At 46.6% G+C, this 15,592-nt stretch overlaps 1 protein-coding gene across 2 annotated transcripts in view; it reads right to left on the bottom strand.

Annotated features, from left to right (window-relative positions):
• The window catches only part of TBCE (tubulin folding cofactor E), a 142,394-nt gene that overhangs the window by 123,029 nt on the left and 3,773 nt on the right, over positions 1-15,592 (bottom strand). Inside the window, exon 2 of one of the 2 annotated variants that reach the window (XM_068129775.2) lies at positions 6,161-6,262. In XM_068129775.2, coding sequence (XP_067985876.1) covers positions 6,161-6,242 — 82 coding nt within the window. In that variant the 5' untranslated portion in view covers positions 6,243-6,262. Of the gene's footprint in view, positions 1-6,160; positions 6,267-15,592 lie in introns of both variants that reach the window. The other variant, XM_078785692.1, reaches the window with a different exon arrangement.

Genomic DNA, 15,592 nt, shown 5'->3' with positions numbered 1-15,592 from the left:
CAATTAGAGGGGACGCCAAGTGAGCTATCCCCTCTGCTGGCATTCACTGGACGTTAAAGATCTGTGCTACCTTTCAAAAAAAGCAGGACATTATGAGCCGGCACTCTGACCAAATTCTAAACTCCTGCCTTGATCTACAAGTAATACTGTGCAAGCGGGATAGCTTCACCCACTGAAATTACGAAAAACAGAAGTCAAGTGCTGTTGACACATAAATGACTGAACAATCTTGGATCAGATTGTGAATTCTAATATATGTTGTGATTGGATGCACCACAGTATTACAGTCGTGGCCAAAAATATTGGCACCTTTGCACTTTTTTCAAATAACTCACAATTTTCTCTAAAAATAAGTTGAAATTGACAAAAGTATTTCGTCTCCACAATTCTTTATTTCACTGTTAATATTACACTTTTAAAGTCAGTCATATTACACTAATTACACCAAAAATTAAGCCAAGGGTGTCAATAATTTTGTCAATGCCATTTATTTTTATTTTCTGATTTAAAAGGATATATTAAATTCTGAATCAAAAACAAAGGTTCTGGAAAACTCGAAATGTAGCTTTCCTTTTAAATCAGAAATAAAAATAAATGGCATTGACAAAATTATTGACACCCTACACTAAATATTTGGTAGCACAGTCTTTGGACAAAATAACTGCAGTGAAGCGCTTCCTATAGCCATGAATTAGCTTCCTCCACCTCTCTACTGGCAGTTTGATCCACTCTTCTTATGCAAACTGCTCCAGTTCTCCCAGATTTGAAGGGTGCTTTCTCGCAACTGCTGTTTTCAGATTTCCCCACAGGTGTTCAATGGGATTTAGATCTGGATTCATTGCTGGCCACTTCAGAACAGTCCAGCGTTTTGTCTTTAACCATTCCTGGGTGTTTTTTGAAGTGTGTTTGGGGACATTGTCCTTCTGCAAGACCCATGATCTTCGAAGGAGACCCAGCTTTCTGACACTGGGTTGACCATTGCGCACCAAAATGCCTTGATAATCTCCTGATTTCATGATGCCAAGCACACATTCAAGGCACCCAGTGCAGCACAGCAACCAAAGTTCCAGAGGCAGCACAGCAACCCCAAAACATCACTGAACCTCCTCATGCTTGACTGTAGGGAAGGGGTTCTTTTATTTGAAAGCTTCAATTTGTTTTCTGTAAACAACAGAGATGATGTGCTTTACCAAAAAGCTCTAATTTGGTCTCATCTGTCCACAGGACATTCTCCCAGAAGGATTTTGGCTTGCTTCGGTGTGTTTTGAAAAACTCCAGACAGGCTTTCTTACATCTCTCTCTCAGCAGTGGGATCCTCCAGGGTCTCCTACCATAGAACCCCCTTTCATAGAGTTGGTGGCGGATGGTGCGAGTTCAAACTACCGTACCTTTTTTTTTTCTTCTTTTTTTTGTATACATAATCGAGGCTCGTGAAAGAGCTAACATTTATCACACAAACAAAATCAAACAGCCAAACAAACAAAGTATATAAAAAGGGGAGCGGTAGACAAGATGGGGAGAGAAGGGGAAGCACATAAACACAACATTTGTGAGGGACATCGGGAATGTGTGGGCGGGAGAGGGCTTGGGGGGAGGTGGCGTGGGAACGGGGGGAGGTGGGAGAAGTATAAACACAAGGACACCAAGGACTTCCAGGAAAGAAGTTGGTATTTCAAAAAAGAGGATTTGGGGTGAAATTAGCGGTGGTAGAAAAGATCAAGGTTTTGGATGGGGGAAGATAAGAGATGGTGGTGAACAGCTGTTTTAAAGACCTGGAGGGAGGAGTGGGATTGAAGGGAGTGGGGGAGTTTGTTCCAGATGCGGGAGAAAAGAGGAATGAAAGAGTGAAGGTGAGCAGAGAGTCTTGATTTTGGCAGTTTAACCATAAGAGGGTTGCAGGCAGATCTTGTGTGACCTTGAGGAATATTTGGGGGACAGAGCCCAGAGAGAGCTGGAGGAGCAAGGCCGGAGAGGAGTCGGTAGAAGACAGAAAGACCACCAAGCTGCCTGTGGTGAGTAAGTGAAAGGCCCTCGGAGGTAGCTTCATCACGGGAGATTCCAATGATTCTGAACGCTTTGGTTTCAACAGCGTGAAGACGAGCTAGGTGTGAGGCAGGAGCAACAGCCCAGAGGGGAGAGCAGTATTCCATTGAGCTGCAGATGAAAGCCTTGTATGTGGCGAGGAGCTCAGGTGTGCCAAGGAAGGACTTCGCACGACGGAGGATGCCCAGTCGGCGACTGGCTTTGGAGGCCAGATTTGAAATGTGGTTTTCCCAGGAAAGATCATGGCAGATAGTGAGACCCAAAAGCTTGAGTGACAGAACTTCTTGGGGAGGATTATTCAGAAAGTGGATGGGAGGGTTGTCCAGTCGGTCTTTTCGGAGAGACATCGTAAGAGTGTGAGATTTGTCAGGACTGAAAGACATGTTCCACTTGTTTGCCCAGTCAGTGATTTTGTCCAGGTCTGCAGAGAGCGAGGAGGCTGCAAACTGCCGATCTGAGGGATGAGGAATGGAGCAGCAGAGAGTGGAGTCATCAGCAAAGAGATAGAGAGGATTTTCAAGAGAGTCGGAGAGATCATTGATGAAGACCAGAAAAGCACAGGGCCCAGAACTTGTGTCTGAAGGTCAGCTTGAATCTGTTTGGCAGTTGAGCGAGGTGCTTTCTCCACCATTCGAACAATCCTTCGCTGCAAACATTCTTCGATCAAGATTTCTGTTGCAGCCACGTTCAGGGAGGTTGGCTTCAGTGCATGGTCCTTAAACTTCCTGATAACATTGCGTATGGTGGACACAGGAACATCAAGGTCTCTGGAGATGGACTTGTAGCCTTGAGATTGTCCATGCTTGGCTACCATCTTGTGTCTGACCTCCTCAGACAATTCTCTGGTTTTCTTTCTTTTCTCCATGCTCATTGCAGTACACATGGTGACACAAAACAGCAGAATGATTCCTTTCCTCTATTCAAACTGGTTGAATGAGTGATTTTTATATTTCAGGCACCTGCATCTCACCATAGGCAAGTTCAATTCTTACATACATTTTCTGGAATAGGTTCAACAATTTTCTGGAAGAAATGGTGCATTATTTGAAAAAATTGCAAGGGTGCCAATATTTTTGGCCACGACAGTAGATAAATGAGCTGTCATAGTTACGAGTTATGTACAAAAGCAGCCTCGTTTTGAACGTCGTTGCATTGGTTAATCGATCATGCTACTCTTGTTCTCCAGATATGTAAAGCTTCAATCTGTGAGATATCATATTTGTGCAAGGGACAATATTGTTGGTATGTTGAGGGCTAAGTTCAACACACTTTTGTTACAATACGCTTCTCATCATAAAAAAATAGCTCTGGTGGTTACAAAGCATCATCAAATAATCCATTGCTTTGGTTCAGTGAGAAATTGTTGAAAAATCATCAAAAATCAATTGCGAAGTTCAAAAATCAGAAAGAAATCTGAATTCTTATTGGTTTAAAAATAATGCAAGCCTAATCATACTAAATAACGCAATTTAGTGTCTGTCTGTCTGACCACGATATATTCGGTCATTATTTATCCAATCTCAACCAAATTTGACAGGAGGACTAAGGGTCACAATATGGAGGATGTACCGACTTCATTTGCCCCCCTCCCCAAGGGGATTGTCTGCTTGTGTGAAATCCATGTTAAGGTGTATATCCATGTTAAGATAGCTAATCATGGAGTTTTTTCCAAGGCCGCTTCTAACAACAAAGGACACAACACAAATGATTATTAGCATAATATTAATACTAATAATATACCCTCTCCCCAAGGGGTTTTTCCTACTTGGACAGGTAGTCAGGTTCACTATGTTTTTTCATTCAAAATTTTTGGAGATTAGCAAAACTATACATTTTTGGAATTCAGAGCATGAGGAATCCAAAAATTAATGTTGGCATTTGCGTAGACACCTTTGCAAAAATGACACTCAGGACAGTGATGAAGATCTGTAAAAGCATATTCCTGAACGGTATAAACCTAGTAGATCCTGTGTATAGGACTTATAGTTCAATCCGATACTAACAAGGCTGCTTTCTTGCTTTATAAACCCATACCTATAACTTCAAAGGACTTGCAATATCATGTATTAAGTAATACAGTTATATCACAAATATAAAGACAATGGTTTTCAATTACCTTTGTTTGTTGCTTTTCTATAATCCTGAGCACTATTTTGAGGCCTTTATTGGATTCCTTGATCCAGAAAACATAGGATTAGCATATTTAATTAAGTTTCTAGGTTGACTAGAAGCCGAGATAGCGCAAAATATTGTTACGGATCCGGGGGACGGCACTCCCGTTAGCAAGGGGGGGTTAATCCTCTTGTCCTGTTAAGCTGGCCGTCCGACCGGTCCTGGGGGTATGACGTCACTTCCGGTCAGTGGTGAGTAGGGTTGTAAGCCCAACCCGTCTTACTACCTAATTACCACCACCGACCGTAAGCAAGGAAACACTCCCACCCAGGCCGCAGCGTGATTGGATTGCGCCGAGCGAAGCGAGCTGCGACTCGGGCCGTTAACAAGAGACTAAACCTGACTCCGAGCGTTGGCCGAATCGTGCCACAGGTACTCAATGGGAAGAAGGGACTAAAACGATCGGGGAAAGAAGAAACCAAAGTAAAGGAAGAACAGATATTTATTCACTATCTACAAAACCAAAACCAAGGAAGAAACGAAAGGTCGGACTGTACAGGAAGAGGAAGAAGCAGATACACAGGGCAACCTTAAAACAGTCTTATATTATAACCCCGGACAAACAAACAGACTCACACGAACAGAGAATGGCAAGAAGGAATGGCTGGAAGGAGGAGCAGGTCCAGGCAGATGGCAGGGCAGGAAGGTCCGGGCAATTGCACAGCGTCGAGGTTGGCTCCAGTCCACGCTCCGGTCCACGCTCCGGGCTTTAGGCGAAACCCGGTGGCAGCTGCACGTATTAGTTTCACGCGCGCTGCCAATGTGAATAGATGGCATAATGTCAGCGGACCCACTCTTCTGCCTCACGATCCTTCGCACTCGTCTCCCTCTCTCATCTGATCTCCTTCTCACCTCCTCCGATCTCCTTCTCACCTCATCTGTACCTTCTCACTCGTCTCTTCAAGCAGTCCCCTCGCGGCCGCTTTTATTGTCCGCTGATGAATCAAGCCGCCGGCTCCGATGACACGCCTACCAGTCGGCTCACCTCGGTGCTGGTTGGCCGGCAAGGGCTCGCTGGCTCCAACTCTGATGGTGAGTTCACGTGCCACACCTTGTTCTTGTGGTTCCGCCCCCTTTTTCCTCGGCTTGAGACCGCGTGTGTAATGGCGGCTTGGTGCCAGCAAACAGCCCAAGGCAAACGGCAGCGAACGCTACCCTACTGCTACTGCACTTTGACGAGCGGGAGAGATGATTGGGAAAATTGAAAGGGGCCTATCTTATTTGATTAATGCAACGCAGATTCAACTATTGGGAACAGATCCTTAACTGAAACACATGATAATGAAATAACTAGAGAGAGGTCCTATGGTGCTCTACGTGTTGTACATGGACTAACTAGGGTGCGATCTTTAATAAAGCCAATTAATGGGGATATTTACAGGGGATCATTTATAAGGGAACATTTACTAAAATTTACAAAGTGAAGGTTCTAAAAACCGTAACAATATGTATTTTATGGCGGCCATGCAGGTGTCTGTGCAAATGCCAACATTGATTTTCAGATTCTCCATGCTCTGATGATTCCAAAAATGTACAGGTTTGCTAATCTCCCAAAATTTTGAACGAAATTATATTTGTTAACATAGTGAACCTGACTAAAACATAACTTATCATGGCATATGGTGGGAGAAGCCTACCAGAAAAAATATATTGTAAACCACAACCACGTATGATTACCTTTTTAAACAGTCGTCACTGCTGTTTAACACTAAATGGAAAGAAATTTGGAGGAATGCCGACATCCTTGAGACATTATATGCTTATCGCGTCCACCACAAACTAACGGACCAGAGCCTAGATCTACTGTAATCTATGTACCCCCAAAAAGATAAGAACATGACTCTTTCTGCCACTCCCGTAGGGAGGGGGAAGTGGCGGTGTACGTGTTGTAAAAATTACACAAAGACACATTCTTTGCATGGAGATTTCTTTTTTAAATCCTCACCTTTTGTTGGAAGAACTTGTCCAATGAATCTGACTGTACCATGTTCACCATGACACACCACCCGTGACCCCACTTTCGCCATAGATATTTCTTTCTTCACTTCTGTCTCAAATAATAAAGCACAACCAATATGAAAGGTCAACCACTAAGCAACAAACAAGTTTGCTTACTCCAAAACATTTTTGTCAACTCTATGTAACTTAGGAGTAAAGCAAAGGTATTTCTGCAAAAATCTGATTTCCTAACACATGAGACCAGCAAATAAAAAGCAGCGAATGGATGTTTTTTCCTGCATAAACCAAAATAAATAATCAAATAAAAGTTATCCTACTATATTAAATAAATAGCCCCAAGTAGGTCTCTTGAGGTTGAAAGTTACAGGGTGACATTTGGAGGAACCCCCTGGGATTCCCCTGATCCGAAATATAACTAGAACAACACTCTTCGACGTCATGACTTCAACCGATATGCCTCCGCCCACATTATTACATCATTATAATATTTGTACCAAGTGTGATTTCAATCCATTCAGCTCTTCTCAAGCTATCACATTTGTACCTGACATGACCTCTGATGTTTGATCTGCTGATGCCATGATCCAATCAGTGAATATTTGCATGACCTCTGACCTTACCAAAATCACCTCACTCTTCACCTTTGATGCTAAAATACAATCAGTTCATCTTTTCATCATCATATATATACACAAAGAATTAAGTTAAGCACCCCCCCCCGTTTTTTTACAACCTCGCACATTACAAGTTTGTTGTCGTCAAAACAGTGTAATATACCCATGATATTGCTATATTTTCTGGAGAAGTGATATTATGGTCACATAAAAACATAACAATCATGCCGTTTTCAATATTTTATTCTGAATAATTTAAGGTGAAATTTTTTGGGAATTTTAGGCATATTTTCACCTCAATTTAAGTATGGAGCTATAGGTCCATCACGGACAGTGTGGATGACGTTTATGTTTTCTAACGTACAGTCATTGTTCTGAGAAGACCTCTAGCGATCTTTGCGTCAATAACGTGTGTAGGACCCACGTGATCGGATCACTGACTCAACCCTACGTCTCATAGACCCTGTAAGCCGTCGTATGCGTTGCTGTGGCAGGTTGTTCCATTCCCGATGTAATGCACGTTCCAATTCATCCAGATTGGCTATTGGAGGGACCATCTTCGCAATTTGTCGTCCCAACATGTCCCAAACGTGCTCGAGGGGGTTCAACCTGCCACAGCAACGCATACGACGGCTTACAGGGTCTATGAGACGTAGGGTTGAGTCAGTGATCCGATCACGTGGGTCCTACACACGTTATTGACGCAAAGATCGCTAGAGGTCTTCTCAGAACAATGACTGTACGTTAGAAAACATAAACGTCATCCACACTGTCCGTGATGGACCTATAGCTCCATACTTAAATTGAGGTGAAAATATGCCTAAAATTCCCAAAAAATTTCACCTTAAATTATTCAGAATAAAATATTGAAAACGGCATGATTGTTATGTTTTTATGTGACCATAATATCACTTCTCCAGAAAATATAGCAATATCATGGGTATATTACACTGTTTTGACGACAACAAACTTGTAATGTGCGAGGTTGTAAAAAAACGGGGGGGGTGCTTAACTTAATTATTTGTGTATACTTATACCAAGTTTGTTCAAAATCCCATCATTTGTTCACGTTGGCACTGCAACATATTTTTTTACTTAACATGAACTCTGAACTTTGACCTCTTGACTCCAAAATTTAACCAGTTCATGTTTACTTCATTATACATACCTGCACCAAGTTTGACTAAGATCCTTTCAGCCGTTCTCAAGTTATCGCGGTAATGAAAACCTATCAGGGGCGGACGGACAGACGGACGGATAACCCAAAAACATAATGCCTCCGGCGACTTCGTCGGCTGAGGCATAAAAACCTATGGCCTGGATGCGCATGCTTGCACGCACACACACACACACACACACACACACACACACACACACACACACACACACACACACACACACACACACACACACACACACACACAAAACTGCAATAACATCTGTGGCTAAGGGGGTGGGAGATCTAGAGCTCCCATAGCCCCGCACACCTCTTAATTGCGCCACTGGATACAGAAGAATTTCGGAGTGAAATGCCACCAGAAATAAATAATAACATATTGTTACAGATCGCGGACAGATGTTATATTGACCGAGCGGTTGGTATTACCGCGACCTAACAGGATCCCCGACTCACCCGATTCCACCCAAACGTTGGCCGGATCGCACCGCAGCTGCTCAATGAGGGAAAAGACGAAAACGACGAATGCAAAGAGGAAAACGACGGCAAAGAAAGGTTTGGAAATACTACTGAATTTATTGACTATTTACACACATAAGCAAAAAGGAGCAATCAAGTTTATTTACAACACATAAGACGCAGGTGACACAGTGCAAATACTAGCTTATCTACAGACTTAACTTATTCCCAGGACAGAACAAACAGAACAAACTCACGTCCACAAGAATGGTGGAAAGGCAGGAGGTGGATGGCTGGAGGGAGAGGGAGGTCCAAGGGGGTCCCGCAGCACAACCGGCGCGTTTAGCAGCCGCCGTTCAGGCCAGGCCCCACGCTGCTGTTTTGGCTGCTGTGTACGTCGCGTGCTTTGCCAGGCCTTGTCCGACTCGTCTGGTCCAAACCCTCCACTCGTTCTTGGTCCACTCACTCTTTACCACCGACTCCTCACCGCAACCAACGCAACCAACTGACCACCACCACCGACTCCTCACCGCAACCAACACAACCAACTGACCACCGACTCCACTGCCTGACTCCTCACGACTCTCTTGGCGACCAACTCTCTCTGGCAACCGACTCACTTGCTTCCTGCGTGCGCGCCTTTTATAACGCCTCCGGCGATTAAGCCGCCGGCCTTCAGGACACGCCCATCGGTGTGTTCACCTCGGCCCTGGTTGGTCACGCGACCCTCTCGCTCCGCCCTTGATGACGACGGGCGGGCACGCCCCTCTTCCCCTCTATGACGAGGTGGAGACACGCCTTTCTTCTCCGACCCTGCCTCGTGGTCAATGGCGGTTATTGGAGGGGAGGTAATTCGGCAATCGAGGCCCGGCAATGACGGAAGGGGATGTAAAAGGAAATGGAGATTTTGGGGATGGGAAGGAAAGGGGATCTATTCTCTTTCACTGGTGCAATGGAGTACTTTAATTAATGGGAGACACAGCCTTACTCTAAAACACAGAATAAGAGATAACTATCAACAGGGGTATTCTATTATTTGGCTGATGTGTATGCTTGTGGACTAATTATGGGATGCCCTTTCACCTTTACACAGCTCCGGAGGTAGGGGGGCGCAGAATAAACAATAATAATAATAGTACAGCACACAATCAAAAAATATACAGTCCTCATCTCCGCAACACTGCACCCTCCTCCTCTTAGGCACGTCCCGGGCCTACAACTTTTACTTTTAGTGTGACACGTAGGTGTAGTTCCCTCTACTTTTAACCTGACCCTGAGTGCGACAGTTTTAAAACATAAATAAATGTGTCCCGCTGCTCCATTGCACCCTGCCTAACAGACTTACGCCCACAGTTAACCGAATTGCGGAATGGTCTTCAAACTATACACTGACGGTGGGGAGCATTATTTACAATGACGCTATTTTTATTTACAAAACTAACCCAGGACCTGTGATTGTTCTTTCTGGGGGGGAGACAGTCTGCTCTGCATCAATGCACCATGAAAGCACCCCAAAACGCACCAATATACACCCAAGCACCAATCGGTGCAGTCACCACTGTTCATCAATAAAGTAAATCCAACAAACCCAAACCCTGCAGGTGATCTCTTGCTCTTCGGCTCCCTCTGCTGGTTATTATTATTTGGTCTTCCAGATGTTGTCATTCTTTCATTTTCTTACTGGCGGCCTATTTTCAATAAAGTGTGCCCAATGTGTCCTTTTTATTTGCTTTATTTATGGCCCACAGGGCCGACTACGTGTGGTTCACCTGTGGGGCATCGGTGCCCTGTGGCCAAGGTCCGCCAGCAAGATTTCGGGCCCTCATGGCCGGTTCCAGCAGAGGGGCCATGCCCCAACCCATGGGGTCCATAAGTGGTGCTCGGCCACAGGCATGTGGTCCATAATGTGGTGCATCGATGCAGACAGCTGGTTCTGGGAATTTCGGGCGCACAATGGCCGACCCACGCACGCTCCCCTCGGCACCCAATGGCGCACAGGTCATGTGGGAGACAAAAGGGGAAAGACAAGTGAGCGAGGGGTAAGGTCACAAGGGTACACATCAATAAGGCAATGCAAGGCGAAATGCGTACGGAGGGCGAAGTGAGAAAGCTCGTCCCTACCGTACGTCACCCCCGTGTCACCTACACTACCCTTGCCCTTACCCCATATGTACAAAATCTACACATTACCAATTCGTCACTACTGTCACGTCTCCCCATATTTCCTCTATACCAAATTCGTCTCCACAATCCCTCTACTTCAAAATTTGCCATCACCCAATTCGTCATCAATCCTCATAAGGAGGAAGAGATGGAACAACAAAGCACAATGTCACACCCACGTCATGATGCGTCTCACAATCCAAACATTTGCACAGTAAAAATAATTAAACATGGCATGGTGCGGAGTACCTGTCACCTCAGGTGAGTGGATGCAGATGGTGCGAGGAGACTTCATCCTAACTACTTTCTAAATGACATTAACACACTTTACACTACCCGGGGTCTCTCCCTGCCAATCCATTGGCCAACTTACACTATGGGTTCTAAAAACCAATTCCCATTGACCAAACTATGGTGCTTCTCAATTTGGGGTCTCACTCCCCCGATTCATCTCCCGGTGCTCTCGCACAATTTCTGGGCTGCGACGTGTAGCTCTCCCAGCAGGTCTACCCACCTGCACACCTCCACCACTGTCGTTGCCACCCGAGCTTACCTAGCTCCTCACCCTAACCTAACTAACTGGGGACAGCCCCTCCTGGCTCTGTCACCCCATGGTGCCCTCTGGCACTGGGCTACCCGGGTCCGTCCTCCGGATCCTCGGGCCCCATCCACAACAACTACTACCGGCTCCCAGAGCCCACCTGCGGCCTCACCTGGCCGACATCCTCACAGTGGTGGAGTGCCCAAACCAACTACACACACTAACAGGCTACACGCCCAGCCATTTCCACAACACTAATGCACCCATCCAAAGACTATTCTTTCCCCCGCACCACAGATGCCAATATCCAACCACAATTTACCTGTACCCTCTACCTAACACTTACACTACCCGCCCCGGGTATCCGTGATGGGGGTCCACTCTTCCCCCATTCACACCTTCGCACCATCCACTCCACTCCACAATTTCCACCATACTCACTCCACGACCATCCATTCCAATACTCCATACCATTTATTCCATACACCTGTCCTTCATTCACCTGTCGTTGCACACCTGTGCAATCATACCTGGTGCCACCTGCACCCTCCTCCTCTTCCTGGACCAGTTGGTCAACACAACACACATCACCATCACTCACTCATACACTGCTCCACACACCTGTTCAGTTGCACACCTGTGCAATCACACCTGGTCAATCCTCACACACACAGCATCATCTCAGCTAACTACTCCCCTCTGAAACTTGCGCTTCCCAGTCGTCCCTTTAAACTATTGCGCTCCCACGTCATTATAATCCACACTAATCTACCTGCGTCCCCACTACAGGTATCATTGTCACTAACTAATCTTAACGTCACCTAATGTCATCTTCGCTAGATCCCTACACATGATATAACCTAACCCACCCGGGCTAGTTTTCACTGCCATACACCCCATAAGCTATTGCGCATTTGCCCCACCTGTCTGTGAGGGATGGTGGATTTGCCATCCCACCACATCGGGGGTCTCTCACTATCAATTTCGCACACCTAAATCCAACCAATCAAAAATTCTGCCAATCACCGTACCAATCATCAAATTTCGCCTTTTTCTAATTTCGGGTCCAAAACACTAACCTCATCACCCGTCTACTTATTACATCCTCTCGGTGCGCCAATTCCCTTCCAAAGCTCGGCTTCGTACAGCCGAGCAATGAACGCGGGTTCTTTGGTGCCGGCGGCTGGATGCGTCCGGCACTCGGTGCAGGGACAGGGGCTTACCCGTGCCGAGATCCCACGCACCACCTCGGCGTGGAGCCATTCAATGTCCCGATCTCGACCTGCCGGCACGTCTCAATAGAAAGTGGTCGCCATGACGACCCTTCCTATCGGGCTGCCCGCTCCGCCTAGTGGAGCCCGGACGCGGCCGTTCCACGCGAGGCCCAGCGTGGATCGCGCACGGCGGTCCTTTCGAACCCGCCGTGGTTCGGATCCCCGCTGGTCCTCGCGGCACGCGAAGCTGCCCGACGCGCACCGAGGGCCCGATTCGGCTATAAGTCGTTCTAACCTCTAACCCGGTTACCGTCGATGCTTCACCTGCACGCTTACATGCATACGCTACCCCATTCTTGCTCATACATGCAGCCGTTTCCATGCTCCTCGTCGTACCTCTTCTTACACACCTCGGTACACTCATTCCGCTCACCGACTTGGTCACACACCTGACCACCGAACACCTTGGCACACATTCGTCGCTCGCACACCTCACCAACACACCTCTTCGCGCCCCCTCCTCGGTCACCTCCTCTGTGACAATCACAGGTGTGCTCTCACTCGCACACCCAACCACGTGCCTCACTACCAATTCCAGCGTGCATTCCCACTCACGCTCTACCATTCCAGGTGTGCATCCTTCCATTCCAGGTGTACATCCTCGCTCACCTGTCACAACCAACTCACGCTCCTTGTCACTCTCACTACTCTCACCTCCATTCTTGACAGCGCACTCACCCTTACTCTCGACAGCACACTCTTTCCTCATGCACCCGTCCGTTACACACCTTTCTCGCACACACTCTTGCGCACACTTTTCCGTTACTTCCTCCGTAACACTCACCACACCGCGCTTCCATGTACCCCCTCGCACACGCGCTACGACCGACTCACTCTTGACGGCACACTCACTCCTCGGCGTGCACTTTTTCCTAACACACCCCATGGTCGGACATTCTCGCACACCTCTTTTTTCGCACACCAGACCTGTCGCACACTTCACCAACGGCCTTTCACGAACACCCGGATCCAAACCAATCCCCAAGCCGACTGAAGCTTTCCTCACATCATATACATTGCCACTCACCTCCGTACCTCGTCGTCGCACCTCCTCTGCCACCTGCAAACTTTTCATTTGGTTAGTGAGCAGCACATTATGAGTTGAGCACCGACCTTGCACATATTCCATCACCTCCTCCTGGATTTCTCTTTTAGTTTCTGTTCGTCCCTTCTTAATTTCACTCACCTCTTCTTCCACTTCCTCTAATTTTTGTTTAACCTCTTTTATTTCTCGGTGCATCTCCTCAAGTTCGTCCTCTAAGGCTACCGTGACCGTCTCAATGTGCATCCTCACCTGCCGGTCCTTTGTCTCCATTATCTCTGTCACCTCGTCCACCCTCATTGTCAGTTCCTCACGTACCATCTGACATTGCCTCTGTGTCGCTATTAATTCGTTTTTAATTTCTTTTTGTGTCGATTGTAGGGGAATTTGTATCGGGGGACTCAGGACTCCAATGACCGGACACAGGTTTACAAAAGGTCTGGTTTATTAACTGTATTTACTTCATTCCAATTACCAAAATGATACCGCATAATATAATGGATCAGGTTAACTCTTTTCGCTGGTCCTTCTCGTTCAGCCGATGTTTCCTCCGCCACTCCCGTTCGGTCAGCGCTTCTCGTCGCAAGTTGTTACCCAACGTTTGCTCTCGGTTATATCGCCAAACTGGACTTAATCCTCTCTCCGCTGATGCCCCGAGGTCATGCATTGCACCGAGTCCTGGCATCAGCTCGCTCCCCTCCTGCTGTGATTTCCATTTACACAGTAGGGGGGGTGCTCTAGCCTGGGGCCTTGACCAGGTGTTTCAAGAGATTACCATGTTCATGCACATTCTGACACTCATTTACAAACTCGTCTTTAACAGAGTTTGCATGTAAAATGTATCTGCTTTGTTACCAGGTTAATTAATAAGTTACCAGTGCCAATTAATAAGTTACACTGAGTTACACTTCCACACGCCTTTAACCCTCCTAGTACCGCAGTGTTCTTTTGAACCTGCTCCACTAGTTCTTTTTGTCCCTCCGTCAGCTGTTCCACCTCCTCCGTCAGATCTTCTATTCCCCCTTGTAACTTTGCCGTATTATTTCTCACTTCTTTCTCCATACGCTTCTCACCTCGCTTTACCTCCTCGCGTAGCCCCGAAACCTCCTCACCCACACCTCGTCGTATCTCCTCCTTCATCTCCTCCCTTTCTTTTGTAGATGCCGCCCTCATCTGTCCCAATTCATCCCTCTGAGCATCCAGTTTGGTTTCTACCCCGATTTTTACCTCCTCTATCTGCTCTCCCATTTGTTTAATTTCTCTGGCGGATTGCTCCCCTATCTCCCGCAATTTGTCCTCCATCCTATTTTCTAGCCCCATTAACCCATTTTTCATCCCCTCTATCTGATTCTCCTGGGCAGCCATTCTATTTTCCACCCCCGTTAACCCATGTTTCACCTCTTTTATCCCGTTGTCTAACCCCTCAAAATTATTGTCTAACTTCCCAAATTTCTTGTCTAACCCCTCAAAATTATTGTCTAGCTTCCCAAATTTCTTGTCTAACTCCTCACCGGTACCCCTCGCTTCGTCCCTCATTACCCCCATCATTCTGCTTTCCATTTTCGCACTATCAGCCCTTGCTTCGTCCCTCATTTTGTCCATAAGGGCCCCGATTTGTAGCAACAAAAGGTCCGAATCCAACGGCGGCGCTGCCGCGGTCGCGGGCGCGGCAAAATTTGGTGCCGCTACACCCACGTGCGCGAGGACGCCATTTTGTGCGCCTGATACCCCCTCAACCGCCTCCTCATTGCTCCCCTCCATTTGATCCTGGGTTACTCCTAACCCCTCTATCTCTCCCACCGGCATCCCGTCGCCTTGACCAGCCATGGCGCGATTTCAAAGTTCAGGTTTTGTAAAACAAAACAAATTTCGGCCGCTCCAAATTTTGACCAAATTTTTTTTTTTTTTTTTTTTAGATGTTTTTAAAAAAATTTGGTTCGGGCCCCGAATCTCACTCCCAGACACCAATTGTTACTCTAATAGTACAATTGGTGTTCCAAAATTTGGGCCTAACAAATTTAGTCCCAGGTCCGAATCCAACTCCTGACAACCAATTGTTACAGATCGCGGACAGATGTTATATTGACCGAGCGGTTGGTATTACCGCGACCTAACAGGATCCCCGACTCACCCGATTCCACCCAAACG

This window comes from Myxine glutinosa, chromosome 1 (assembly GCF_964187855.1).
Source record: "Myxine glutinosa chromosome 1, kmMyxGlut1.1, whole genome shotgun sequence".
Classification (NCBI taxonomy): Eukaryota; Metazoa; Chordata; class Myxini; order Myxiniformes; family Myxinidae; genus Myxine; species Myxine glutinosa.
The sequence above is the reverse complement of the archived record's forward strand: the minus strand, read 5'-3'. Positions and strand labels throughout refer to the sequence as shown.